The 26,666-nt window shown below is 55.5% G+C and overlaps 2 protein-coding genes across 12 annotated transcripts in view; both read left to right on the top strand.

Moving 5' to 3' along the window:
- The window catches only part of MECP2 (methyl-CpG binding protein 2), a 72,302-nt gene extending 61,084 nt beyond the window's left edge, over nucleotides 1–11,218 (top strand). For all 8 annotated transcript variants that reach the window (XM_054545247.2, XM_063721166.1, XM_054545250.2 and 5 more), the window contains 2 exons: nucleotides 3,372–3,722; nucleotides 4,484–11,218. In XM_054545247.2, coding sequence (XP_054401222.1) covers nucleotides 3,372–3,722; nucleotides 4,484–5,567 — 1,435 coding nt within the window. In that variant the 3' untranslated portion in view covers nucleotides 5,568–11,218. The remainder of the gene's footprint in view (nucleotides 1–3,371; nucleotides 3,723–4,483) is intronic.
- Nucleotides 11,219–15,096: 3,878 nt separating this feature from the next.
- IRAK1 (interleukin 1 receptor associated kinase 1) lies at nucleotides 15,097–25,420 on the top strand. Of its 4 annotated transcripts, none has more exons than XM_063721165.1 (14): nucleotides 15,097–15,322; nucleotides 16,297–16,464; nucleotides 16,567–16,698; nucleotides 16,817–16,920; nucleotides 17,108–17,296; nucleotides 17,541–17,605; nucleotides 17,776–17,890; nucleotides 18,853–18,971; nucleotides 19,274–19,481; nucleotides 19,813–19,878; nucleotides 21,684–21,920; nucleotides 22,526–22,916; nucleotides 23,280–23,429; nucleotides 24,043–25,420. In XM_063721165.1, exons 1-14 carry the CDS (start codon nucleotides 15,112–15,114, stop codon nucleotides 24,099–24,101), a joined length of 2,214 nt encoding a protein of 737 aa, XP_063577235.1. In that variant the 5' UTR covers nucleotides 15,097–15,111; the 3' UTR covers nucleotides 24,102–25,420. The 4 variants fall into 4 exon arrangements, with proteins under 4 accessions (XP_063577235.1, XP_054401221.1, XP_009233688.2 ...); XM_054545246.2 differs by lacking the exon at nucleotides 15,097–15,322 and adding an exon at nucleotides 15,986–16,218 and having other exon boundaries at nucleotides 22,616–22,916; XM_009235413.3 differs by lacking the exon at nucleotides 15,097–15,322 and adding an exon at nucleotides 15,986–16,218.
- Nucleotides 25,421–26,666: the final 1,246 nt, after the last annotated feature.

Genomic DNA, 26,666 nt, shown 5'->3' with positions numbered 1-26,666 from the left:
TTTTCTTTTCTTTTTTTTTTTTTTTTTTCCAGAAGACAGGGTCTCAGCCAGGCATGGTGGCTCATGCCTGTAATCCTAGCACTTTGGGAAGCCAAGGTGGGTGGATCGCCTGAGGTCAGGAATTCAAGACCAGCCTGGCCAGCATGGTGAAACCCCATCTCTGCTAAAAATACAAAAATTAGCCGGGCGTGTTGGCAGGTACCTGTAATCCCAGCTACTCGGGAATCTGAGGCAGGAGAACGCTTGAACTCAAGAGTCGGAGGTTGCAGTGAGCCGAGATCACGCCATTGCACTCTAGCAAGACTGTGTCTCAAAAAAAAAAAAAAAGAGAGAGGGTCTCGCTCTGTCACTCAGGCTGGAGTGCAGTGATGTTGTCATGGCTCACTGCAGCCTCAGACTCCTGGGCTCAAGTAATCCTCCTGCCTCAGCATCCCAAAGTGCTGGGATTGTAGGCTGAAGCCACCATGCCTGGCCCAAACTCATTTGTTTTTATTTGCATTAAGTGTAATAAGGTTTTGTTACTTTTAGTTTGAATCTTATTTTGGGTAATATAAACATTTACATGATTCAGAAGTCAGAATTACACTGAGGCATGTTCAGCTAGGTCTCACTCCTGTGCCTGTACCCTTACCTTTTTCCCCCTACCCCATGCAGGGAATCAATTTCATTAGTTCCTGGTGTGTCCTTCCTTAATACCCCCCCCTTCTTTCTTAGGTAGAATGCAGTACATATGTTTGTGCTTTGCTCCCTTTGCTTCACAGTGGATCCTGGAAATCACTCCATCGCAGTTCTTAGAGCTCTTGTTTAGTCCCTTTGGATCTGCACAGTACTCCAGTGTGTGGGTGCACCATAAGTTTATTCAACAAGTGCTCTGGTGATAGGGATTGGGGGTATTGGAAGCCTTTGGCTAGTAAAAATAATGCTGTAGCAAATAACATCATGCATATGTTCTTTGAGATTTCTGGAGGTGTCTCTTTAGCATAGATTTCTAGAAGGCATTCCTTATGTCATGCTTAGGTTTATAGTTTGACTTCATGGTGATTAAGGTATTTGGGAAATGCAAATGAGAGTTTCGAAGAAGCCAGATCTTTCCCATTAGTTCACTGTTTTTCTCTGACATCAGGACCGTCCAGGTTCCAGGGAGCAGCCCTGGCATTAGGCAGCGCCATGATGGATTGTGTAGAAGTAGCGATTCCCATCTGTCTGCTTTCTTGGCCCACTCTGCTGGTGGCTCCCCTTCTCTCCCTCCTTTATGGGGAGCTGCTTAGGGGTCCATTCTCAAAGGCTGATCTCTGGTGGGCCACAGGCCACACCTAGCTTCCCAGGGTTCTTCGTCATTTCCTATTGAGAGCTGTAAGACTTGGAGACTTGAAAAGGAAGCTCTGGCTGGGCACGGTGGCTCACGCCTGTAATCCCAGCACTTTGGGAGGCTGAGGCGGGTCGATCACCTGAGGTCAGGAGTTCGAGACCAGCGTGCCCAACATGGTGGAACCCCGTCTCTACTAAACATAACAAAAATTAGCCCGGCATGGTAGCACGCGCCTGTAATCCCAGCTACTCAGGAGGCTGAGGCAGGAGAATAACTTGAACCCGGCAGGCGGAGGTTGCAGTGAGCTGATATTATGCCATTGCACTCCAGCCTGGGCAACAGAGCGAGACTCCGTCTCAAAAAAAAAAAGAAAAAAAAGCGAGCTCTGTGCTGGGACAGATTAGGGACCCCTCTTTACAGCAAGAAAGACTGCCCTGTGGGTTGTAGGATGCCTTTGTGTATGCAATGGCTCTAGGTGACTCTGGCAGCCACATTCTGGGCCCTAAACTGCTGGAGGAAGATACAGGATACGGAGGAACTCAGGGGTGAGTCATAGTAGGGACAAGACATTCCCTCACTCTAAGACCTTGTCACTAGATTGGAACATCTCTTGCCTCCCTACACCAGACATGATGGTTCTGGAGAGATACGTCCTTGCAGCTTCTGAGTCCCAGCACTAACCAGCCTTCGGTAACTTCCCTACATCATTTGAGTTCTGGTTTCCCAAGGATGCTTGCCAGTGAGTGCCGTGGTGCCCTCATTGCACAGTCTGTGCAGTGTAGACAAGAGGGGAAGTCTCTTGGGGTAGACCAGCCGCAAGGTGGTGAGCAGCACTGATGTGCACCACATGGGACAGGGGAGTTGTGGGGCTGAGAACATGGAGGGTGAGAGTAGTCATGCTCTTTTCCAGAATGAACTGCTAACGAAGGGACTTGCAGGTGGCTGCTGCTTCTTTCCAAGCCGCCCCTGTTGTTGCTGAGGCTCTGGAGTCCTAGGAGGTTTCACGGTGGCATGCTAGACAGATTACTAGAGCATCATGGCCAGTTACTGATGCTGGGGCGTGGGGCCTCACGGTGGCCATTTCTGACGAGACCCCACCAGGCCAAAGTGATGTGTAGAGAAGGAGCTGCTTCTGTCACTAGAAAAGAATGGGGAAGCGTCCCACACTAGAATAGGTAGGGTGCTCTTCTGCACCAGCAGGAAGGGGATGTATGGCTCTGCCTGGACCACACCTTTTTCCTTGCTCTTCCCTCCGCATCTGCTGTGGCCAAGGCCATTCCTCACTAGGGAACATCTTGTGTTAAAGGCTCACGCCACCTGGGACCACTTCTCTTATCACCCCCAGGACCCTAGGCGGCAGTTTCCCGTGGCCTGAGTTAGCTGATACTTACATAGTGCCATTGTGCCTTTTCTCCTGTGATGCTCACAGTAAGGATGCCTAGATGGGGTTACCTGTTGTCAAGATAAGGAAACTAAAGCACAGAACGCTGAGGTCATTTGCTGGGTTCATGTTTGGAAAGCGGCAAAGGATTTGAATGCAGGTTGGCTGGCTCCAAACCTGTGTGTGCTTTCCATGACACTGTACTGTGTGCCTCATTGAGCATTCATTCTAGAAAACCAAAAAGACACCCAAGCCCCGGCCTTCACAAAGGAGACCCCCCTCCCCCATTTGGCTCCCTTTCCAGCAGTCGAAGGCCTCTTGTCAGCCATCGAGCCCAGAGTCCCTTGAAGTGCGACTCATGCTGGGGTGGTATGCTCAGGAGCCACAGTGTTTCCGCTCAGAGGAAAGGGCTCTGATTCTCCTGCAGTGCTAGGAGACTTGTGGGTGGCCACAGTGCAGGTCAGGCACACCGGCCAGCACCACCCACAGCCCAAATTCCTAAAGAAATATTTGGGTCCCAGCTTGGCCCGAGTCTCTGTTGTCCTGGGGAAGAACATCAAGATCTGAGTGTATGATGGCCTGGGGCCTTGCATGTGGTGGGGGTCCAAGCCTGCCTCTGCTCACTTGTTCTGCAGACTGGCATGTTCTCTGTGATACTTACGTACTTGTTTAACACTTCAGGGAAGAAAAGTCAGAAGACCAGGACCTCCAGGGCCTCAAGGACAAACCCCTCAAGTTTAAAAAGGTGAAGAAAGATAAGAAAGAAGAGAAAGAGGGCAAGCATGAGCCCGTGCAGCCGTCAGCCCACCACTCTGCCGAGCCCGCAGAGGCAGGCAAAGCAGAGACATCAGAAGGGTCGGGCTCCGCCCCGGCTGTGCCGGAAGCTTCTGCCTCCCCCAAACAGCGGCGCTCCATCATCCGTGACCGGGGACCCATGTATGATGACCCCACCCTGCCTGAAGGCTGGACACGGAAGCTTAAGCAAAGGAAATCTGGCCGCTCTGCTGGGAAGTATGATGTGTATTTGATCAAGTAAGTAAGAGCAACTCCTGTCTCTACAGGGCAGGGAGGGCAGGGACAGGGATCCCTCATGGAGCAGGAAAATGTATGTGCCCAGGGCGGAGGCGGGGGGAACATAAACAATGAACACTGAGACCAGGTAGGCTTGAAATGACCGTGTACAGAGGTCGCTGCCCTGAGTGGGAAGTTCTCAAGGTAGCAGGTCCTCTATCCTTTCCACACCTCGAGTCCTTATCTGGGGATGGAATAGCTGCAGAAGCAGAGGAACTTGCAGTGCCAGGGGTTCAGAGGGGTGAAGAAGCATGTTTCAGTTCTGCCTCTTAAATGATCCCAAAAAGGTTAGCAGTTTTCAAATGACATTTGCAGCCAGCTTCATTTAATTCCATAACCCTGAGAAGGGTGAGCAAAGGATTATCTTGTTGAAACTGATTCCTGGAGAGACTGAGCACCATACCTGAGTTCAAAATTGGGAATGTTCTAGATGGTGACTCAGGCCCAGGCACCAACCAGCAGAATGGGCCTCAGCCCGACAGCCCTTCTGTACCAGGCCTGACTCTTTGGTTGCTGAACTTTGGAGAGGCCTGGGGGTTCAGCGGCAGGCAGACGAGTGAGTGGCTTTGGTGACAGGTCCTCAGGGGCAGCCAGGCAGTGTGACTCTTGTTCAATAGTAACGTTTATCAGAGCGTTGTCACCACCATCCACTCTGCCCTATCTCTGACATTGCTATGGAGAGCCTCTAATTGTTCCTTGTGTCTTTCTGTTTGTCCCCACAGTCCCCAGGGAAAAGCCTTTCGCTCTAAAGTGGAGCTGATTGCGTACTTCGAAAAGGTAGGCGACACATCCCTGGACCCTAATGATTTTGACTTCACGGTAACTGGGAGAGGGAGCCCCTCCCGGCGAGAGCAGAAACCACCTAAGAAGCCCAAATCTCCCAAAGCTCCAGGAACTGGCAGAGGCCGGGGACGCCCCAAAGGGAGCGGCACCACGAGACCCAAGGCGGCCACGTCAGAGGGTGTGCAGGTGAAAAGGGTCCTGGAGAAAAGTCCTGGGAAGCTCCTTGTCAAGATGCCTTTTCAAACTTCGCCAGGGGGCAAGGCTGAGGGGGGTGGGGCCACCACATCCACCCAGGTCATGGTGATCAAACGCCCCGGCAGGAAGCGAAAAGCCGAGGCCGACCCTCAGGCCATTCCCAAGAAACGGGGCCGAAAGCCGGGGAGTGTGGTGGCAGCCGCTGCCGCCGAGGCCAAAAAGAAAGCCGTGAAGGAGTCTTCTATCCGATCTGTGCAGGAGACCGTACTCCCCATCAAGAAGCGCAAGACCCGGGAGACAGTCAGCATCGAGGTCAAGGAAGTGGTGAAGCCCCTGCTGGTGTCCACCCTCGGTGAGAAGAGCGGGAAAGGACTGAAGACCTGTAAGAGCCCTGGGCGGAAAAGCAAGGAGAGCAGCCCCAAGGGGCGCAGCAGCAGCGCCTCCTCGCCCCCCAAGAAGGAGCACCACCACCATCACCACCACTCAGAGTCCCCAAAGGCCCCTGTGCCGCTGCTCCCACCCCTGCCCCCACCTCCACCCGAGCCCGAGAGCTCCGAGGACCCCACCAGCCCCCCTGAGCCCCAGGACTTGAGCAGCAGCGTCTGCAAAGAGGAGAAGATGCCCAGAGGAGGCTCACTGGAGAGCGATGGCTGCCCCAAGGAGCCAGCTAAGACTCAGCCCGCGGTTGCCACCGCCGCCACGGCCGCAGAAAAGTACAAACACCGAGGGGAGGGAGAGCGCAAAGACATTGTTTCATCCTCCATGCCAAGGCCAAACAGAGAGGAGCCTGTGGACAGCCGGACGCCCGTGACCGAGAGAGTTAGCTGACTTTACACAGAGCGGATTGCAAAGCAAACCAACAAGAATAAAGGCAGCTGTTGTCTCTTCTCCTTATGGGTAGGGCTCTGACAAAGCTTCCCGATTAACTGAAATAAAAAATATTTTTTTTTCTTTCAGTAAACTTAGAGTTTCGTGGCTTCAGGGTGGGAGTAGTTGGAGCATTGGGGATGTTTTTCTTACCGACAAGCACAGTCAGGTTGAAGACCTAACCAGGGCCAGAAGTAGCTTTGCACTTTTCTAAACTAGGCTCCTTCAACAAGGCTTGCTGCAGATACTACTGACCAGACAAGCTGTTGACCAGGCACCTCCCCTCCCGCCCAAACCTTTCCCCCATGTGGTCGTTAGAGACAGAGCAGTTGAGAGGACACTCCCGTTTTCGGTGCCATCAGTGCCCCGTCTGCAGCTCCCCCAGCTCCCCCCACCTCCCCCACTCCCAACCACGTTGGGACAGGGAGGTGTGAGGCAGGAGAGACAGTTGGATTCTTTCGAGAAGATGGATATGACCAGTGGCCATGGCCTGTGCGATCCCACCCGTGGCGGCTCAAGTCTGGCCCCACACCAGCCCCAATCCAAAACTGGCAAGGACGCTTCACAGGACAGGAAAGTGGCACCTGTCTGCTCCAGCTCTGGCATGGCTAGGAGGGAGTCGTCCCTTGAACTACTGGGTGTAGACTGGCCTGAACCACAGGAGAGGATGGCCCAGGGTGAGGTGGCATGGTCCATTCTCAAGGGACGTCCTCCAACGGGTGGCGCTAGAAAGGCCATGGAGGCAGTAGGACAAGGCGCAGGCAGGCTGGCCCGGGGTCAGGCCGGGCAGGGCACAGCGGGGTGAGAGGGATTCCTAATCACTCAGAGCAGTGTGTGACTGGTAGTTAGGGACTCAGTGGACAGGGGAGGGGCGAGGGGGCAGGAGAAGAAAATGTTCTTCCAGTTACTTTCCAATTCTCCTTTAGGGACAGCTTAGAATTATTTGCACTATTGAGTCTTCATGTTCCCACTTCAAAACAAACGATGCTCTGAGAGCAAACTGGCTTGAATTGGTGACATTTAGTCCCTCAAGCCACCAGATGTGAGTGTTGAGAACTACCTGGATTTGTATATATACCTGCGCTTGTTTTAAAGTGGGCTCAGCACATAGGGTTCCCACGAAGCTCCGAAACTCTAAGTGTTTGCTGCAATTTTATAAGGACTTCCTGATTGGTTTCTCTTCTCCCCTTCCATTTCTGCCTTTTGTTCATTTCATCCTTTCACTTCTTTCCCTTCCTCCATCCTCCTTCTTCCTAGTTCATCCCTTCTCTTCCAGGCAGCCGCAGTGCCCAACCACACTTGTCGGCTCCAGTCCCTAGAACTCTGCCTGCCCTTTGTCCTCCTGCTGCCAGTACCAGCCCCACCCTGTTTTGAGCCCTGAGGAGGCCTTGGGCTCTGCTGAGTCCGACCTGGCCTGTCTGTGAAGAGCAAGAGAGCAGCAAAGTCTTGCTCTCCTAGGTAGCCCCCTCTTCCCTGGTAAGAAAAAGCAAAAGGCATTTCCCACCCTGAACAACGAGCCTTTTCACCCTTCTACTCTAGAGAAGTGGACTGGAGGAGCTGGGCCCGATTTGGTAGTTGAGGAAAGCACAGAGGCCTCCTGTGGCCTGCCAGTCATCGAGTGGCCCAACAGGGGCTCCATGCCACCCGACCTTGACCTCACTCAGAAGTCCAGAGTCTAGCGTAGTGCAGCAGGGCAGTAGCGGTACCAATGCAGAACTCCCAAGACCCGAGCCAGGACCAGCACCTAGGTCCCCAGCCCTTCCTCTGCTCCCCTTTTTCCCTCGGAGTTCTTCTTGAATGGAAATGTTTTGCTTTTGCTTGATGCAGACAGTGGGGCCAGAACACCACACATTTCACTATCTGGTCCATAGCTGTGGTGTAGGGGCTTAGAGGCATGGGCTTGCTGTGGGTTTTTAATTGATCAGTTTTCATTTGGGATCCCATCTTTTTAACCTCTGTTCAGGAAGTCCTTATCTAGCTGCATATCTTCATCATATTGGTATATCCTTTTCTGTGTTTACAGAGATGTCTCTTATATCTAAATCTGTCCAACTGAGAAGTACCTTATCAAAGTAGCAAATGAGACAGCAGTCTTATGCTTCCAGAAACACCCACAGGCATGTCCCATGTGAGCTGCTGCCATGAACTGTCAAGTGTGTGTTGTCTTGTGTATTTCAGTTATTGTCCCTGGCTTCCTTACTATGGTGTAATCATGAAGGAGTGAAACATCATAGAAACTGTCTAGCACTTCCTTGCCAGTCTGTAGTGATCAGGAACCATAGTTGACAGTTCCAATCAGTAGCTTAAGAAAAAACCGTGTTTGTCTCTTCTGGAATGGTTAGAAGTGAGGGAGTTTGCCCCGTTCTGTTTGTAGAGTCTCATAGTTGGACTTTCTAGCATATATGTATCCATTTCCTTATGCTGTAAAAGCTAGTCCTGCAACCAAACTCCCATCAGCCCAATCCCTGATCCCTGATCCCTGATCCCTTCCACCTGCTCTGCTGATGACCCCCCCAGCTTCACTTCTGACTCTTCCCCAGGAAGGGAAGGGGGGTCAGAGGAGAGGGTGAGTCCTCCAGAACTCTTCCTCCAAGGACAGAAGGCTCCTGCCCCCATAGTGGCCTCGTATTCCTGGCACTACCAAAGGACACTTATCCACGAGAGCGCAGCATCCGACCAGGTTGTCACTGAGAAGATGTTTATTTTGGTCAGTTGGGTTTTTATGCATTATACTTAGTCAAATGAAATGTGGCTTCTGGAATCATTGTCCAGAGCTGCTTCCCCATCACCTGGGTGTCATCTGGTCCTGGTAAGAGGAGTGCGTGGCCCACCAGGCACCCCTGTCACCCATGACAGTTCATTCAGGGCTGATTGGGCAGTCGTGGTTGGGAACACAGCATTTCAAGTGTCACTTTATTTCATTCGGGCCCCACCTGCAGCTCCCTCGTTCCCCAGTCTCTTTCCCTTCCAGTTTATTCCAGAGCTGCCAGTGGGGCCTGAGGCTCCTTAGGGTTTTCTCTCTGTTTCCCCCTTTCTTCCTCATTCCCTCTTCTTTCCCAAAGGCATCACGAGTCAGTCGCCTTTCAGCAGGCAGCCTTGGCGGTTTATCGCCCTGGCAGGCAGGGGCCCTGCAGCTCTCATGCTGCCCCTGCCTTGGGGTCAGGTTGACAGGAGGTTGGAGGGAAAGCCTTAAGCTGCAGGATTCTCACCAGCTGTGTCCGGCCCAGTTTTGGGGTGTGACCTCAATTTCAATTTTGTCTGTACTTGAACATTATGAAGATGGGGGCCTCTTTCAGTGAATTTGTGAACAGTAGAATTGACCAACAACTTTCCAGTACCCATGGGGCTAGGTCATTAAGGTCACATCCACAGTCTTCCCCACCCCTTGTTCCAGTTGTTAGTTACTACCTCCTCTCCTGACAATAGTGTATGTCGTCGAGCTCCCCCAAGGTCTACCCCTCCCGGCCCTGCCTGGTGGTGGGCTTGTCATAGCCAGTGGGATCGCCGGCCTCGACAGCTCAGTGAGCTGGAGATACTTGGTCACAGCCAGGCGCTAGCACAGCTCCCTTCTGCTGATGCTGTATTCCCATAACAAAAGGCACAGGGGACACCCAGAAACGCCACATCCCCCAATCCATCAGTGCCAAACTAGCCATCGGCCCCAGCTTCTCAGCTCGCTGGATGGCGGAAGCTGCTACTCGTGAGGGCCGATGCGGGTGCAGACAATCTTCTGTTGGGTGGCATCATTCCAGGCCCAAAGCATGAACAGTGCACCTGGGACAGGGAGCAGCCCCAAATTGTCACCTGCTTCTCTGCCCAGCTTTTCATTGCTGTGACAGTGATGGCGAAAGAGGGTAATAACCAGACACAAACTGCCAAGTTTGGTGGAGAAAGGAGTTTCTTTAGCTGACAGAACCTCTGAATTTTAAATCACTTAGTAAGCGGCTCAAGCCCAGGAGGGAGCAGAGGGGTACGAGCGGAGTCCCCTGCACGGGACCATCTGGAATTGGTTTAGCCCAAGTGGAGCCTGACAGCCAGAACTCTGTGTCCCCCCCGTTTAACCGCAGCTCCTTTTCCAGAGCATTCCAGTCAGGCTCTCTGGGCTGACTGGGCCAGGGGAGGTCACAGGTACCAGTTCTTTAAGAAGACCTTTGGGCATATACATTTTTAGCCTGTGTCGTTGCTCCAAATGGATTCCTGTTTCAAGTTCACACCTGCAGATTCTAGGACCTGTGTCCTAGACTTCAGGGAGTCAGCTGTTTGTAGAGTTCCTACCATGGAGCAGGTCTGGAGGGACCTGCCCGGTGGCTGGGCAGAGCCCTGCTCCCTCCGGGTCTTCCTGCTCTTCTCTCTGCTCTGACAGGATTTGTTGATTCTCTCCATTTTGATGTCTTTCTCTTTTAGATATTGTATCAATCTTTAGAAAAGGCATAGTCTACTTGTTATAAATTGCTAGGATACTGCCTCCCCCAGGGTCTGAAATTACATATTAGAGGGGAAAAGCTGAACACTGAAGTCAGTTCTCAACAATTTAGAAGGAAAACCTAGAAAACATTTGGCAGAAAATTACATTTCGATGTTTTTGAATGAATAAGAGCAAGCTTTTACAAAAATGCTGATCTAAAAATACTTAGCACTTGGCCTGACATGCCTGGTGAGCATTACAGGCAAGGGGAATCTGTGGAGGTAGCCAACCTGAGGACATGGCTTCTGACCCTGTCTTTTGGGAGTGGTATGGAAGGTGGAGCGTTCACCAGTGACCTGGAAGGCCCAGCACCACCCTACTTCCCACTCTTCTCATCTTGACAGAGCCTGCCCCAGCGCTGATGTGTCAGGAAAAACACCCAGGGAACTAGGAAGGCACTTCTGCCTGAGGGGCAGCCTGCCTTGCCCACTCCTGCTCTGCTCGCCTCGGATCAGCGGGCCTTCTGAGCTGGCGTCTCACTGCCTCCCCAAGGCCCCCTGCCTGCCCTGTCAGGAGGCAGAAGGAAGCAGGTGTGAGGGCAGTGCAAGGAGGGAGCACAACCCCCCCGCTCCTGCTCCGGGCTCTGACTTTGCACAGGCAGAGCCCAGACCCTGGAGGAAATCCTACCTTTGAATTCAAGAACATTTGGGGAATTTGGAAATCTCTTTCCCCGCAAACCCCCATTCTGTCCTACCTTTAATCAGGTCCTGCTCAGCAGTGAGAGCAGATGAGGTGAAAAGGCCAAGAGGTTTGGCTCCTGCCCACTGATTGCCCCTCTCCCTGCAGTGTTTGTGTGTCAAGTGGCAAAGCTGTTCTTCCTGGTGATCCTGATTATATCCAGTAACGCATAGACTGTGCGCATAGGCCTGCTTTGTCTCCTCTATCCTGGGCTTTCGTTTTGCTTTTTAGTTTTGCTTTTAGTTTTTCTGTCCCTTTTATTTAACGCACCGACTAGACACACAAAGCAGTTGAATTTTTATATATATATCTGTATATTGCACAATTATAAACTCATTTTGCTTGTGGCTCCACACACAAAAAAAGACCTGTTAAAATTATACCTGTTGCTTAATTACAATATTTCTGATAACCATAGCATAGGACAAGGGAAAATAAAAAAAGAAAAAAAAGAAAAAAAAATGACAAATCTGTCTGCTGGTCACTTCTTCTGTCCAAGCAGATTCGTGGTCTTTTCCTTGCTTCTTTCAAGGGCTTTCCTGTGCCAGATGAAGGAGGCTCCAGGCAGCACCCAGGTTTTGCACTCTTGTTTCTCCCATGCTTGTGAAAGAGGTCCCAAGGTTCTGGGTGCAGGAGCGCTCCCTTGGCCTGCTGAAGTCCGGAACGTAGTCGGCACAGCCTGGTCCCCTTCCACCTCTGGGAGCTGGAGTCCACTGGGGTGGCCTGACTCCCCCAGTCCCCTTCCCGTGACCTGGTCAGGGTGAGACCATGTGGAGTCAGCCTTGCAGGCCTCCCTGCCAGTAGGGTCCGAGTGTGTTTCATCCTTCCCACTCTGTCGAGCCTGGGGGCTGGAGCGGAGACGGGAGGCCTGGCCTGTCTGGGAACCTGTGAGCTGCACCAGGTAGAACGCCAGGGACCCCAGAATCATGTGCGTCAGTCCAATGGGTCCCCTCCAGGAAGTAGTGAAGACTCCAGAAATGTCCCTTTCTTCTCCCCCATCCTACGAGTAATTGCATTTGCTTTTGTAATTCTTAATGAGCAATATCTGCTAGAGAGTTTAGCTGTAACAGTTCTTTTTGATCATCTTTTTTTAATAATTAGAAACACCAAAAAAATCCAGAAACTTGTTCTTCCAAAGCAGAGAGCATTATAATCACCAGGGCCAAAAGCTTCCCTCCCTGCTGTCATTGCTTCTTCTGAGGCCTGAATCCAAAAGAAAAACAGCCATAGGCCCTTTCAGTGGCCAGGCTACCCGCGAGCCCCTCGGAGGACCAGGGCTGGGGCAGCCTCTGGGCCCACATCCGGGGCCAGCTTCGGCGTGTGTTCAGTGTTAGCAGTGGGTCATGATGCTCTTTCCCACCCAGCCTGGGATAGGGGCAGAGGAGGCGAGGAGGCCGTTGCTGCTGATGTTTGGCCGTGAACAGGTGGGTGTCTGCGTGCGTCCACGTGCATGTTTTCTGACTGACATGAAATCGACGCCCGAGTTAGCCTCACCCGGTGACCTCTAGCCCTGCCCGGATGGAGCGGGGCCCACCCGGTTCAGTGTTTCTGGGGAGCTGGACAGTGGAGTGCAAAAGGCTTGCAGAACTTGAAGCCTGCTCCCTCCCTTGCTACCGCGGCCTCCTTTCCATTTGATTTGTCACTGCTTCAATCAATAACAGCCGCTCCAGAGTCAGTAGTCAATGAATACATGACCAAATATCACCAGGACTGTTACTCAATGTGTGCCGAGCCCTTGCCCATGCTGGGCTCCCATGTATCTGGACACTGTAACGTGTGCTGTGTTTGCTCTCCTTCCCCTTCCTTCTTTGCCCTTTACTTGTCTTTCTGGGGTTTTTCTGTTTGGGTTTGGTTTGGTTTTTATTTCTCCTTTTGTGTTCCAAACATGAGGTTCTCTCTACTGGTCCTCTTAACTGTGGTGTTGAGGCTTATATTTGTGTAATTTTTGGTGGGTGAAAGGAATTTTGCTAAGTAAATCTCTTCTGTGTTTGAACTGAAGTCTGTATTGTAACTATGTTTAAAGTAATTGTTCCAGAGACAAATATTTCTAGACACTTTTTCTTTACAAACAAAAGCATTCGGAGGGAGGGGGATGGCGACTGAGATGAGAGGGGAGAGCTGAACAGATGACCCCTGCCCAGATCAGCCAGAAGCCACCCAAAGCAGTGGAGCCCAGGAGTCCCACTCCAAGCCAGCAAGCCGAATAGCTGATGTGTTGCCACTTTCCAAGTCACTGCAAAACCAGGTTTTGTTCCGCCCAGTGGATTCTTGTTTTGCTTCCCCTCCCCCCGAGATTATTACCACCATCCCGTGCTTTTAAGGAAAGACAAGATTGATGTTTCCTTCAGGGGAGCCAGGAGGGGATGTGTGTGCGCAGAGCTGAAGAGCTGCGGAGAATGGGGCTGGGCCCGCCCGAGCAGGAGGCTGGAACGCTCTGCTGTGGGCACAGGTCAGGCTAATGTTGGCAGATGCAGCTCTTCCTGGACAGGCCGGGTGGTGGGCATTCTCTCTCCAAGGTGTGCCCCATGGGCATTACTGTTTAAGACACTTCCGTCACATCCCACCCCATCCTCCAGGGCTCAACACTGTGACATCTCTATTCCCCACCCTCCCCTTCCCAGGGCAATAAAATGACCATGGAGGGGGCTTGCACTCTCTTGGCTGTCATCCGATCGCCAGCAAAATTTAGATGTGAGAAATCCCATTCCCATTTCATGGGAAAAACATCTCCTTAGAAAACCTCCCGAGACAGCCCCTCCCTCCTCTGACTGTAGTGACCATTGCATGCGGGGTGCAGCATCTGGAAGAGCTAGGCAGGGTGTCTGCCCCCTCCTGAGTTGAAGTCATGCTCCCCCTGTGCCAGCCCAGAGGCCGAGAGCTATGGACAGCATTGCCAGTAACACAGGCCACCCTGTGCAGAAGGGAGCTGGCTCCAGCCTGGAAACCCGTCTGAGGTTGGGAGAGGTGCACTTGGGGCACGGGGAGAGGCCGGGACACACTTAGCTGGAGATGTCTCTGAAAGCCCTGTATCGTATTCACCTTCAGTTTTTGTGTTTTGGGACAATTACTTTAGAAAATAAGTAGGTCGTTTTAAAAACAAAAATTATTGATTGCTTTTTTGTAGTGTTCAGAAAAAAGGTTCTTTGTGTATAGCCAAATGACTGAAAGCACTGATATATTTAAAAACAAAAGGCAATTTATTAAGGAAATTTGTACCATTTCAGTAAACCTGTCTGAATGTACCTGTATACGTTTCAAAAACACCCCCCCCCCACTGAATCCCTGTAACCTATTTATTATATAAAGAGTTTGCCTTATAAATTTACATAAAAATGTCCGTTTGTGTCTTTTGTTGTAAAAAATCAAGTGATTTTTTCATAAGGTTCTTTTACTATTGGAAAAGATGGGCAGCACGCAGTTTTATTTTATTTTTGTAAGTTTTTTAATACATGTGAAAGCAAAGAATACTCAGCATGCCTTTCTAAGTGACGCGTTTGCACCTTTTGTTGGGAAGTACTGTATCCTGTGCTGTTAGCATTCTCGATAAATCTCTCTGTGAAAGTGACTCAAGGTCTGGGCTTTCATTATAAGACAGAAGTCCCCCTCCAGCTCACATGACAGCATGGTGCTGCATTTCCTCATTGGATCTGGCTGTCCCTGGACACAGGTAGCTGCCTTCAGGCCTGCCACGAGCGGCCAAGGGAAGCCGCCTCCATATGCTGGCCTCGCTGGCCCCTCAGCTTCTTCCAAGCCAGTGCTTTCCAGGCACACTGCTCCAGCGTGTGACGGGAAGGGCCTGGCATGAGTCAGCCTGCAGCACAACCTCCCTGCTCCAGACCCGTATGGTAGGGGCACCCCCTAGGTCTGGCTGTGCTGTGGTGCTTTTGGACACCCCCACCCCCGCAGGCTGTGGCTCCTCCTGTGTCTCATTCTGGCCAGGACCCTCACATGCCCTCTGTTGACTGCTAACCTGGTTCTCTGACCAGGCAAGGGCAGGCTGAGGGGTTTGCCCAAAGGGGGCCCCCTTGTTACTGGCTTCCTTGGCTCTCAGGAGCAGCCTCACCAGGTTGGTAAGGGGCTGGAGGAGACAACTGCTCAAAGGAGTCCAGCTTCACATGCACATGCTAGAACGTACCCTCTGAAGGCCTGGCCTTGAAAGGTAGATCCCAGGGTTGAAAAGTCAACTTGTATGCATTGAGCATTTCGTGTGCCAGCCCTGTTCCGTGAGCTGATGGGCCTTTGTGTGTAAGTAGGACCAAGTCCCCCCGTGGAGGTTAGCATGGGTGTGCATAGTCATTTCAGATACTTGAGTTGGTACATCTCAGTAAAGTCTGTCCCGTGAGAAGCCATGGGTTTCATGGTATGGTTGGCATCTTCCTTGGGAGTGGCCACAGTGGTGGTGGCTTCTGGGAAGAGACTCCAACAGGGGCCAGCTGTGGGCCTTGGGCACTTCTCGTTTCCAGGAAAAGTCCTAAGTCTGTAGGGCTAGGGGTGGGGAACCCCTTCGCTGTCAGGATCAAGAGGGCAAGGGGAACTGTCGCTGGAGGAGACATCCAGCTGGAGAAACAAAAGAGTAAGTCTGCGTTGCTGCTTGTGGGGTCTTCCCCATCTCAGGGCGGGGACCGGGGGTGGCGGTCCAGACAAGTACTCAAGGACGATGCCCAGGAGGGGACAGGTACGGGGTGGCAGGAGCTCTGCCGGCGGGCTCAGGAAGCCTTCACCACAGCTGCCTGAGCTCACCCTTGCCAAATGAGGGCTGGGGCAGCAGCAACGCATACACTCACGGCTGTGGCGGGCAGCGTTCTTGGCACATTTCAGGACACCTAAGGAGACTGAATAGCTCAAGGCTGCTGCTGTGTGCAGGGGGCTAGACGTGGGGCGGGCAGGCAGGGCTCCTGGTAACAGCCCTGCAGGCCGCAGTGGAAAGCAGGGCTCCGGCAGGACCGCCCAGGAACTGTCGGCAGGCCCGGCCCCGGCCCCTTTCCGAGCAGCCCGGGCCTCCGCCCTGCCCTCTGTCCCCAACGCCGGGAGCCGCCGTTCGTCCTCCAGAGCCCCGCCCGGGCGAGCCCGGGAGGCCGATTGCCGCTCGCGGAACGCGCTGGGACCCGGGCCCTCCCCGGCGCGGGGCGACCCCGTGTGGCCCAGTGCGCGGCCGCGGCGCGCAAGATGGCGGCGGGCCCGGGCACCGCCCCTTCCGCCCCGCCGGGCGTCGCACGAGGCCGGCTCGAAGGGGAAGTGAGTCAGTGTCCGCGCACCCGGCCGGCCCAGGCCCGCGCCCGCCGCGGCCCTGAGAGGCCCCAACAGGTCCCGGCCCGGCGGCGGCGGCGGCGGCCATGGCCGGGGGGCCGGGCCCGGGGGAGCCCGCAGCCCCCGGCGCCCAGCACTTCTTGTACGAGGTGCCGCCCTGGGTCATGTGCCGCTTCTACAAAGTGATGGACGCCCTGGAGCCCGCCGACTGGTGCCAGTTCGGTGGGTGGCGGCGGGCTGCCGGGGGGCGGGAGGCTCGCGGGCTCCCGGCGCCGACGCCTGACGCCCCCCGCCCCGCAGCCGCCCTGATCGTGCGCGACCAGACCGAGCTGCGGCTGTGCGAGCGCTCCGGGCAGCGCACGGCCAGCGTCCTGTGGCCCTGGATCAACCGCAACGCCCGTGTGGCCGACCTCGTGCACATCCTCACGCACCTGCAGCTGCTCCGTGCGCGGGACATCATTACAGCCTGTGAGCGCGGGACTCCGGGCACCCCACGGCTGGGAGGCCGGCGGGCCCCACGGGGCTCCCCCACCCGGGCCTCAACCTTCCTTTCCTTCTTTGGCGTCCCAGGGCACCCTCCCGCCCCGCTTCCGTCCCCAAGCACCACTGCCCCGAGGCCCAGCAGCATCCCTGCACCCGCCGAGGCCGAGGCCTGGAGCCCCCGGAAGTTGCCATCCTCAGCCTCCACCCTCCTCTCCCCAGGTAAGAGGGCCTGGTTGTTGGGCTCGGTGGACCCAAAGAAGGGCCCACCTTGACCATGGCCACGGCTGTAGACCCTGCTGCTGGTCTCTGCCTGTCTCTCACTGGTGTCTTTATGAAGCTTTTCCAGGCTCCCAGACCCATGCAGGGCCTGAGCTCGGCGTGGTCCCAAGCCCTGCTTCCCTGCGGCCTCCACCGCCATCTCCAGCCCCTTCCTCTACCAAGGTAGGTGTCCCCTGCCCCCCAGGGAAGATTCGAGACAAGGAGGAAGGAATTCAGCCTTTGGTGTACCGCAGAGCCCCAGTCAGCCAAGCTAGGTCAGCTGGGAGGCAGCTGTGGTGGGGAGAGCCTGGAGCCTTGGGCAGAAGGGAGGAGACAGGGACCCCACCTGATCCAGGCTCTCTTCCCACAGCCAGGCCCAGAGAGCTCAGTGTCCCTCCTGCAGGGAGCCCACCCCTCTCCATTTTGCTGGCCTCTCTGTGAGATTTCCCAGGGCACCCACAACTTCTCAGAGGAGCTCAAGATCGGGGAGGGTGGCTTTGGGTGCGTGTACCGGGCGGTGATGAGGAACACGGTGTATGCTGTGAAGAGGCTGAAGGAGGTGAGTGTCGCATCCTGGCAGGGACCCTGGAAGGCCATCAGACAACCCTCACTCACTTCTCCAACCTTTCCCCCTCGCTTCTCCACACAACTCCTTCAGCCCTCATTCTGGCGCAGGGTCCCTGGCCCCTTGGTGGTTCTGGGCCTCGGGTAGGTGGCACTGGTGGCCCGAAGGCCTTCGCTTCGAGAGCCTCACGCTGCCCGTCTTCCCTGCCCCTTCCCCCACCGCACCCTGGGGGCTGCAGGACGCTGACCTGGAGTGGACTGCAGTGAAGCAGAGCTTCCTGACCGAGGTGGAGCAGCTGTCCAGGTGAGGCCAGAGGGGGAGCCACACCAGGTCCCGTGGGGCTTCAGACCCCACACCACAGGACCTGGCTCCCTTGGGCACCTGAGGCCTGGCAGGCCTGGGCGAGCTGAGGCCCCAGCTAGGGCTGCCCACCCAGTCTGGCCTGATGGAAAGTGCTCCTCTTTTTCAAACAGGTTTCGTCACCCAAACATTGTGGACTTTGCTGGCTACTGTGCTCAGAGTGGCTTCTACTGCGTCGTGTACGGCTTCCTGCCCAACGGCTCCCTGGAGGACCGTCTCCACTGCCGGGTAGGCTTCCCAGGACCCAAAGCACTCCTGACACCTGGCTGGAGCTGGGCGCGGGGCCTAGGGCTTTCAGCCTGTGTGAGTGGGTCCTGCCAGCAGGCCAGGCCTGCACTTCCAGCTCCCCAGCAGCACCTCGCTCAGGATTTGGCCCACGGTGGGGGTCACTTTTTTTTTTTTTTTTTTTTTTTTTGAGGTGGAGTCTTGCTCTGTCACCCAGGCTGGATTGCAGTGGTGTGATCTCAGCTCACCACAACCTCCACCTCCCGGGTTCAAGCGATCCTCCTGCCTCAGCCTCCCGAGTAGCTGGGACTACAGGCACGCACCACCACACCTGCCTAATTTTTGTATTTTTAGTAGAGATGAGGTTTTGCCACGTTGGCCAGGCTAGTCTCGAACTCCTGACCCCAGGTGGTCTGCATGCCTCAGCCTCCCAAAGTGCTGGGATTACAGGCGTGAGCCACCACGCCTGGCCCGACCCAATGTTTTCTATAGAGCTGTTTCCCAGGCCTCTCCCCTTTACAAGCAGCGTAGCTGGAGGGTCTCATCAGCAAGCTCCGGAGGCAAGGGGGTCTGGGGCTACCAGCTGGACCACCTACAGCTGAGGGAGGGCCCCCTTGCCTTCTCCAGCATGCTGTGTTTGGGGAGAGCGGGAAGAATGCCTTCAAGGACTTCCCGACCACCAGGGACAAAGGGATGAGCCCTGGGAGCCGAAGCCCAGCAGATTCTATTGAACGTGTCCCCAGCCACTGCCCAGCCTTGAATGCTTTGACAAGCAGCCAGAGTAGCTTAGTCTGCACCCGCTTAAGAAGTGGAGACTTTGCTCCTCGTTTTCCAGAAGGGGGAAACTGAGGCCTAGAGAGTGAAGTGGCCGTTCCAGGCTGCTCTTCCAGGTGACAGGTAGAAGGATGGTTGGGATCAAGGAATGGCCATCCAGCAACCTCCCCTGTGCCCCTTTGCCGCCCCAGACCCAGGCCTGCCCACCTCTCTCCTGGCCTCAGCGACTGGACATCCTTCTGGGTACAGCCCGGGCAATTCAGTTTCTACATCAGGACAGCCCCAGCCTCATCCATGGAGACATCAAGAGGTGAGGAGGGGCCCGTGAGAACTGCCGGGGCAGGGCCTGCAGCAAGGGGGGCCCCGTCCTATCAATGTGGGGATCACGCATGGCCTGGGACCTCAACACCCCGGCATGGCACACGTGTGGGAACAGGCCGAGGATGGCCCCTACTGATGAGCAGAGGCCCCCAGGCAGCTGGAGCACTCAGGGCAGTGCCAGCGCTTTCTGTGGGCAAGGCACCGGGCTGGCAGCCTCGAGTCCAGCCTTATCTAAGCTGGGCAGGTGTAGGAGCTACGACCGAGCTGACGCCACTGTCTTCCCTCCCCAAGTTCCAACGTCCTTCTGGATGAGAGGCTGACACCCAAGCTGGGAGACTTTGGCCTGGCCCGGTTCAGCCGCTTTGCCGGGTCCAGTCCCAGCCAGAGCAGCATGGTGGCCCGGACACAGACAGTGCGGGGCACCCTGGCCTACCTGCCCGAGGAGTACATCAAGACGGGAAGGCTGGCTGTGGACACGGACACCTTCAGCTTTGGGGTGGTGAGCCACTGACCCCTCTTCTGGCTCAGAGGAGGACAAGCCACAGGCAGGCAGAGGCTGGGGCTGCAGAGTGCACTGCGGGCCAGGGGCCATCTGCCAAGAGGCTGCAGCTCCGGGGTCCCCCTCCCTCCGAGGCTCTCCTCCTCACCCTGCACCTAACTGTGTGTTTGTAATTTGTCTTCAAGTGGGCTCTCCGAGTTGCCTGAGCTTCAGTCCCATAACATCTGGCTCTGCCTTTGTCCACACCCTTGTCAGGCCCAATCCATGTCCACACCAGAGGCCTCTTCCCTGCCAAGGCCACTGCCATGCTCTCCCTCTTCTCTCTCTCCAGGTAGTGCTAGAGACCCTGGCTGGTCAGAGGGCTGTGAAGACGCACGGTGCCAGGACCAAGTATCTGGTGAGCCCCTTGAGGCAGGGCCAGGAGGGACACGCAGCTGCTGGGAGCCAGCAGGCACAGCCCCAGTGGTGGGGATAACTGGGGCGCAGTGCCCATGGATGCCTCTGCTGCCACAGTGGCCTCATTTTTGAAAGTAGGCAGGGCCCCAAACAACTTCGTTTACCTTACTGAGGACAAACCTGTCTGTCCTGCAGACACTATGGGCCTGTACAGACCCCACCTGGGCTGGGGGCAGGGGGAAGGGCGGTCCCAGGGCACTGAGACCCAAGCTGCAGTGGAACTCAGAGGACTCGGGCCGGAGAAAGGCGGTGGTAGAGAAGAAGCAGGCCCCGAGGAACCTCCTGAGCCCCAGCAGGCTGCACCTGAGCTCTCCGTGCCATGCAGGGCAGTCTGAGCTGCCTCACGGTCGTCTTCCACTCAGTCTGCCTCGCCGTGGACTGTGGTGGGGTCAGGAGACTAGAGACCTGGGTTTTAGCCCCAGCCTGACAGTGGCCTTCCAGCAAATTCCTGCTCCCCTGTGGGCCTGTCTTCCCATATGCAAAACAGACTTCACAGAATGTGCTCAGCCAGTAATTGCTTCACTGCTTCTCCTCTTGTTTGGGGCCGTTTCTGTGTGCTGTGGGGTCTCCATCAGGATTCAGCCCCGCTGAGAACCCAGGAGCCGGGCTCGAGCCCTCCTTCCTTTGCCTTCCCTATCCGTCCATCCATGCATCCTGCTGAAGAAGAGCACCAGGCTCCTTGGGGATCCTTGGACTTCCCCACTTGCTCCCCACTCTGCAGCCACAGTGCTCTTTTCAAAGGCCCCTTTGCCTTTTCTCTGCTCTTGGGGTGAAGGCCCAGTCCCTTATGTGGTTGACCCCCCAACACCCCAGGTCCCCGGGACTCGGGGCGCTCCCTGCTGCCTGCTTCACAGCCTTAGTATGTGCCGTTCCCTCTGCGAGAAAAGCCACCGCCCACCCAGGTGGTTCCTCCTGGTCTGTCTGATTTCAGAACTGGAGATGGCCTCTGGTCCTGTTTCCACCCCGGGGGTGCCTCTCTGTGGGGCACCCCTCTCTGCGGGGCGCCTCTCTCTGGGGTACCTCTTTGTCTGTGGGGCACCTCTTTGTGGGGTGCCTCTCTGTGGGGTACCTCTGTCTGTGGGGTGCGTCTTTGTCTGTGGGGCGCTTTCTTTCTCGGCTCCTCTCAGGCTACTTCAGAGCCCAGCTCCATGGGCCTCTCCTCCACCAGGAAGTCAGCTCTGTCAAGCCAGGGCCCAGGGTTCTGTTTGTTCCTATATCCCTAGGGCCCAGAGCACCACTGGCCCACAGTGGTTGTTTAATAAATCTCTAGAAGCTACTCGGGAGTCTGAGGCAGGAGGATCGCTTGAGCCTGGGAGTTGGAGACCAGCCTGGGCAACATAGCAAGATAGCCATGGTGGTACACACCTGTAATGCCAGCTGCTTGGGAGGCCGAGGTGGGAGGATCACTTGAGCCTGGGAGGTTGAGGCTGCACTGAGCCATGGTTGCACCACTGCACTCCAGCCTGGGTGACAGAATGAGTCCCTGTCTCAAAAAAAAGTAAGCTGTAGAAAGACCAAGAGCTGTGGCACAGTGTCTCACACCTGTAACCCCGGCACTTTGGGAGGCTGAGGCGGGAGGATCACTTGAGCCTACTTGCAGACCGGCCAGGCCAACAGCGAGACCCCATCTCTTTTTTTTTAATCAAAAAAAAAAAAAAAAACCATATGATTGAGTGACAAGGACCTGAGGACTGCAGCTGCAGGTATGGCCACCTGGTAGCCATACTGACAGGATCTATCCCACAGAAAGACCTGGTGGAAGAGGAGGCTGAGGAGGCTGGAGTGGCTTTGAGAAGCACCCAGAGCACACTGCAAGCAGGTCTGGCTGCAGATGCCTGGGCTGTTCCCATCGCCATGCAGATCTACAAGAAGCACCTGGACCCCAGGCCCGGACCCTGCCCACCTGAGCTGGGCCTGGGCCTGGGCCGGCTGGCCTGCTGCTGCCTGCACCGCCGGGCCAAAAGGAGGCCTCCTATGACCCAGGTAGCCAGCTGCCCACTGGGACGGGGTGGCCAGACAGAAAGCCCGAATTCCAGGCCTTGCTCTGTAGTGACCCCATCTCAGCACCTGCTAGGTCTCTCCGGAGTCTCGACACATTTCTTGCTTGCCCTTTGGTTCTGTTTGGGGCGGCACCCCTCTGAACTGAGGGGCCCCGGGCAGTCCTGCTTTGCGGAGCCCAGCTCCGACCCCACTTCACATAGAAGGAAAGAGCTGCTGCCGCACCCCCTGCTGGGCGCACTGTGCTACTGCATCTGCCTTTTTCTGTCCCCTCCCTAGTACCCCACCCCTTCTCCTCTGGTGACAGTTGAAAATGGAGAGGCCCCGTTTGAGGGCAGCGGGGCAGTGAGATTCATTTTGTAGAAAAGAAAGAGGCCATTCTCAGTCCTTGCTTTTGGCAGCCGCGCTTCTCAGCACTCCCTGTGACGGGAACAGAGGGGCGAGGGGCAGAGCGTTCCCAGCTGCAGGGTATGCCATTTTAGAGCCCCGGGGCAGGTCACGGATGGCCTGGAGCAGCCCTGTGGTTTGCCCATGGGGTGACCAGCCAGGGCTGCCATCTCACCCTGAGAGTCCCTCTTTTCCACTTGCAGGTGTACGAGAGGCTAGAGAAGCTGCAGGCAGTGGTGGCGGGGGTGCCCGGGCATTCGGAGGCCGCCAGCTGCATCCCCCCTTCCCCGCAGGAGAACTCCTACGTGTCCAGCACTGGCAGTGCCCACAGTGGGGCTGCCCCATGGCAGCCCCCAGCAGCGCCATCAGGAGCCAGTGCCCAGGCGGCAGAGCATCTCCAGAGAGGCCCCAACCAGCCCGTGGAGAGTGACGAGAGCCTAGGCGGCCTCTCTGCTGCCCTGCGCTCCTGGCACTTGACTCCAAGCTGCCCTCTGGACCCAGCACCCCTCAGGGAGGCCGGCTGTCCTCAGGGGGACATGGCGGGAGAATCGAGCTGGGGGAGTGGCCCAGGATTCCGGCCCACAGCCGTGGAAGGTAGCTGGGGAGACGGGTTCCCAGGAGAGGGACCAAGGCCTCCTTGGGCCAAAGCCCCTGTAGTCCCCACCCCAGCCTTCTAGAAGAGAACCAGGGCCAAGTGTTCCGCTCACTGTGTCCTTAGCAAGCCTGGTTTCCCCTCCCCAGGCCACATCCTTCCCAGGTGGAGCTTGCTCTCCAGCCCTCCCCCCACCCCATTCCTGAAGGCTGGGAACAAGGAGGGCTCTGTCTGGTAGCCTGAGAGCTGGGCCCTGCCCTTGAACTTCTCTGAGGAATTCAGGCCTGAGGCCAGGGAGGCAGGGTGCTAGGGTGGGGGCTGGGGAGACGCAGCATGAGGCTAAGGGAGTGCTATCTCCTCCCCAGGACTGGCCCTTGGCAGCTCTGCATCGTCATCATCAGAGCCACCGCAGATTATCATCAACCCTGCCCGACAGAAGATGGTCCAGAAGCTGGCCCTGTACGAGGATGGGGCCCTGGACAGCCTGCAGCTGCTGTCGTCCAGCTCCCTCCCAGGTGCTGCCGCCCAGGCTGGCCTCTGGGGTGCTCAGGCGCATCCCTGCCAGCCCCAAAGAGCAGAGTGTCTGTCCCGACTGCGCTGAGGGCGTGGGGCAGCCGGACAGGCCACTGGCTCTGGCGACCTCTAGAAGCCCAGCCGGCCCCACATGCCTCCCTTAGCAAGACCCTGGCCCACTCCCTCCCTCGCCTCCTGACAGTAGCACCTCCTTTAGCCCGAGGGTGCCTGCCCCACTCTGTGCTTTCAGGAAATAGGAAGCCCCAGCAGGAATTTTCCATCCCAGGTACTATTTGAAGAACCACTGCTTAGGAACCCTCAGCTGGGCGAGGTGGCTCATGCCTGTAATACCAGCACTTTTGGAGGCCAAGATGGGAGGATCACTTGAGCCCAGGAGGTGGAGGCTACAGTGAGCTGTGATCAAGCCACTGCACTCCAGCCTGGGAGACAGAGCCAGAACCTGTCTTAAAAACAAACGAACAAACAAACAAAAACCCTCAATTCCCACGAACGCCCCAGGAGATAAGGGAGCATGGCCCAGGCCTTGAGCCAGGGCTTCTGGCAGTAGGGGAGCCTCCCCCATTTGCTAAGCGAACTTTCCTCTTCCTTCTGTAGGCTTGGGCCTGGAACAGGACAGGCAGGGGCCCGAAGAAAGTGATGAATTTCAGAGCTGATGTGTTCACCTGGGCTGATCCCCCAAATCCGGAAGTCAAAGTTCTCATGGTCAGAAGTTCTCATGGTGCACGAGTCCTCAGCACTCTGCAGGCAGTGGGGGTGGGGGCCCATGCCCGCGGGGGAGAGAAGGCGGTGGCCCTGCTGTTCTAGGCTCTGTGGGCACAGGCAGGCAGAGTGGAACCCTGCCTCCATGCCGGCATCTGGGGGCAAGGAAGGCGGGCATCATCCAGTGAGGAGGCTGGCGCATGTTGGGAGGCTGCTGGCTGCACAGACCCGTGAGGGTAGGAGAGGGGCTGCTGCGCAGGGGCGTGGAGTAGGGAGCTGGCTCCCCTGAGAGCCAGGCAGGGCGTCTGCAGCCCAGGCCTCTGGCAGCAGCTCTTTGCCCATCTCTTTGGACAGTGGCCACCCTGCACAATGGAGCCGATGGACCCTCCTACCTGCTTACAATTTGGAAAAGTGTGGCCGGGTGCGGTGGCTCATGCCTGTAATCCCAGCACTTTGGGAGGCCAAGGCAGGAGGATCGCTGGAGCCCAGTAGGTCAAGACCAGCCAGGGCAACATGATGAGACCCTGTCTCTGCAAAAAAATTTTTTAAACAATTAGCCTGGCATGGTAGCGCACGCCTGTGGTCCCAGCTACTGGGGAGGCTGAAGTGGGAGGATCATTTATGCTTGGGAGGTCGAGGCTGCAGTGAGTCATGATTGTATCACTGCACTGCAGCCTGGGTGACAGAGCAAGACCCTGTTTCAAAAAGAAAAACTCTGGGAAAAGTGAAGTATGGTTGTAAGTCTCATGGTTCAGTCCTAGCAAGAAGCGAGAATTGTGAGATCCTCCAGAAAGTCGAGCAGCACCCACCTCCAACTTCGGGCCAGTGTCTTCAGGCTTTACCGGGGACCTGTGAGCTGGCCTAATGTGGTGGCGCCACAGACGAGCTCCAAGCCAAGTCAGGCTTCGGAGGCCACAAGCTCAGCCTCAGGCCCAGGCACTGATTGTGGCAGAGGGGCCACTACCCAAGGTCTAGCTAGGCCCAAGACCTAGTTACCCAGACAGTGAGAAGCCCTGGGAAGGCAGAAAAGTTGGGAGCATGGCAGACAGGGAAGGGAAACATTTTCAGGGAAAAGACATGTATCACATGTCTTCAGAAGCAAGTCAGGTTTCATGTAACCGAGTGTCCTTTTGCGTGTCCAAAAGTAGCCCAGGGCTGTAGCACAGGCTTAACAGTGATTTTGTGTTCAGCCGTGAGTCACACTACATGCCCTGTGAAGCTGGGCATTGGTGAAGTCCAGGTTGTCCTTGAGTAATAAAAACGTATGTTGCAATCTCGGGCTCTACTTGTGGACTTTGTTGCACTGAAAGCCTTGAGCTTTCCGGATGCCTTACACTTCAGGGTTCTTGAGTGTCCAGGGTCTTGTTACTACTCTGGGCGGGCCACACCCAGTACTTCCCATGTCAGGTTTTTCCTGATGTAGTCCATGTTTTTTGTGCTATTCTAAATGGTATCTTTGATTTTCTAGTTCATCATGATATTATACAGAAATGCAATTGATGCTGGGTGCAGTGGCTCACGCCTGTAATCCTAGCACTTTGGGAAGCTAAGGTGGGCAGATCAGTTGAGCCCAGGAGTTTGAGACCAGCCTGGGCAACATGGGGAAACCCCATCTCTACAAAAAGTACAAAAATTAGCCAGGCATGGTGGTGCATGCCTGTAGTTTGAGCTACTTAGGAGGCTGACGCAGGAGGATAGTTTGAGCCCAGGACGTTGAGGCTGCAGTGAGCCATGATTCCACCACTGCACTCCAGCCCGGGCAACAGAGGGAGACCTCGCCTCAAAAAAAAAAAAAAATGCGGTTGAGTTTTGCATATGAACCGTATATTCTGTGACCTTGTTTAGATTCTTTTTTTGAGATGGAGTTTTGCTCTTGTTGCCCAGGCTGCAGTGCAGTGGCGCTATCTCAGCTCACTGCAACCTCCGCCTCCTAGGTTCAAGTGATTCTCCTGCCTCAGCCTCCTGAGTAGCTGAGATTACAGGCGCCCGCCACCACACCCAGCTACATTTTTTTTGTATTTTTAGTAGAGATGGGGTTTCATCATGTTGGCCAGGCTGGTCTCAAACTCTTGACCTCAGGTGATCCACCCACCTCGGCCTCCCAAAGTGCTGGGATTACAGGTATGAGGCACTGTGCCCGGCTTTTTTTTTTTTTTTTCTTCAGACAAGAGTCTTACTGTATCACCCAGGCTGAAGTGCAGTGGTGCAATCTTGGCTCACTGCAACCTCTGCCTCCCAGGTTCAAGCGATTCTTCTGCCTCAGCCTCCGTAGTAGCTGGGACTACAGGTGTGTGCCACCACACCCAGCTAATTTTTATATTTTTATTTAGTAGAGACAAGGTTTCACCATGTTGGCCAAGCTGGTCTCAAACTCCTGACCTCAAGTGATCTGCCCGCCTCAGCCTCCCAAAGTGCTGGGATTACAGGTGTGAGCCATGGCACCCAGCCCAGCCTTATTCTTTTAAATAATCTGACAATCTCTGCCTTTAGTTGGTCTGTTTAATCCATTTCCATTTAAT

Source organism: Pongo abelii, chromosome X (genome assembly GCF_028885655.2).
Source record: "Pongo abelii isolate AG06213 chromosome X, NHGRI_mPonAbe1-v2.0_pri, whole genome shotgun sequence".
Classification (NCBI taxonomy): Eukaryota; Metazoa; Chordata; class Mammalia; order Primates; family Hominidae; genus Pongo; species Pongo abelii.
This window is presented reverse-complemented; position numbering and strand designations above follow the sequence as displayed.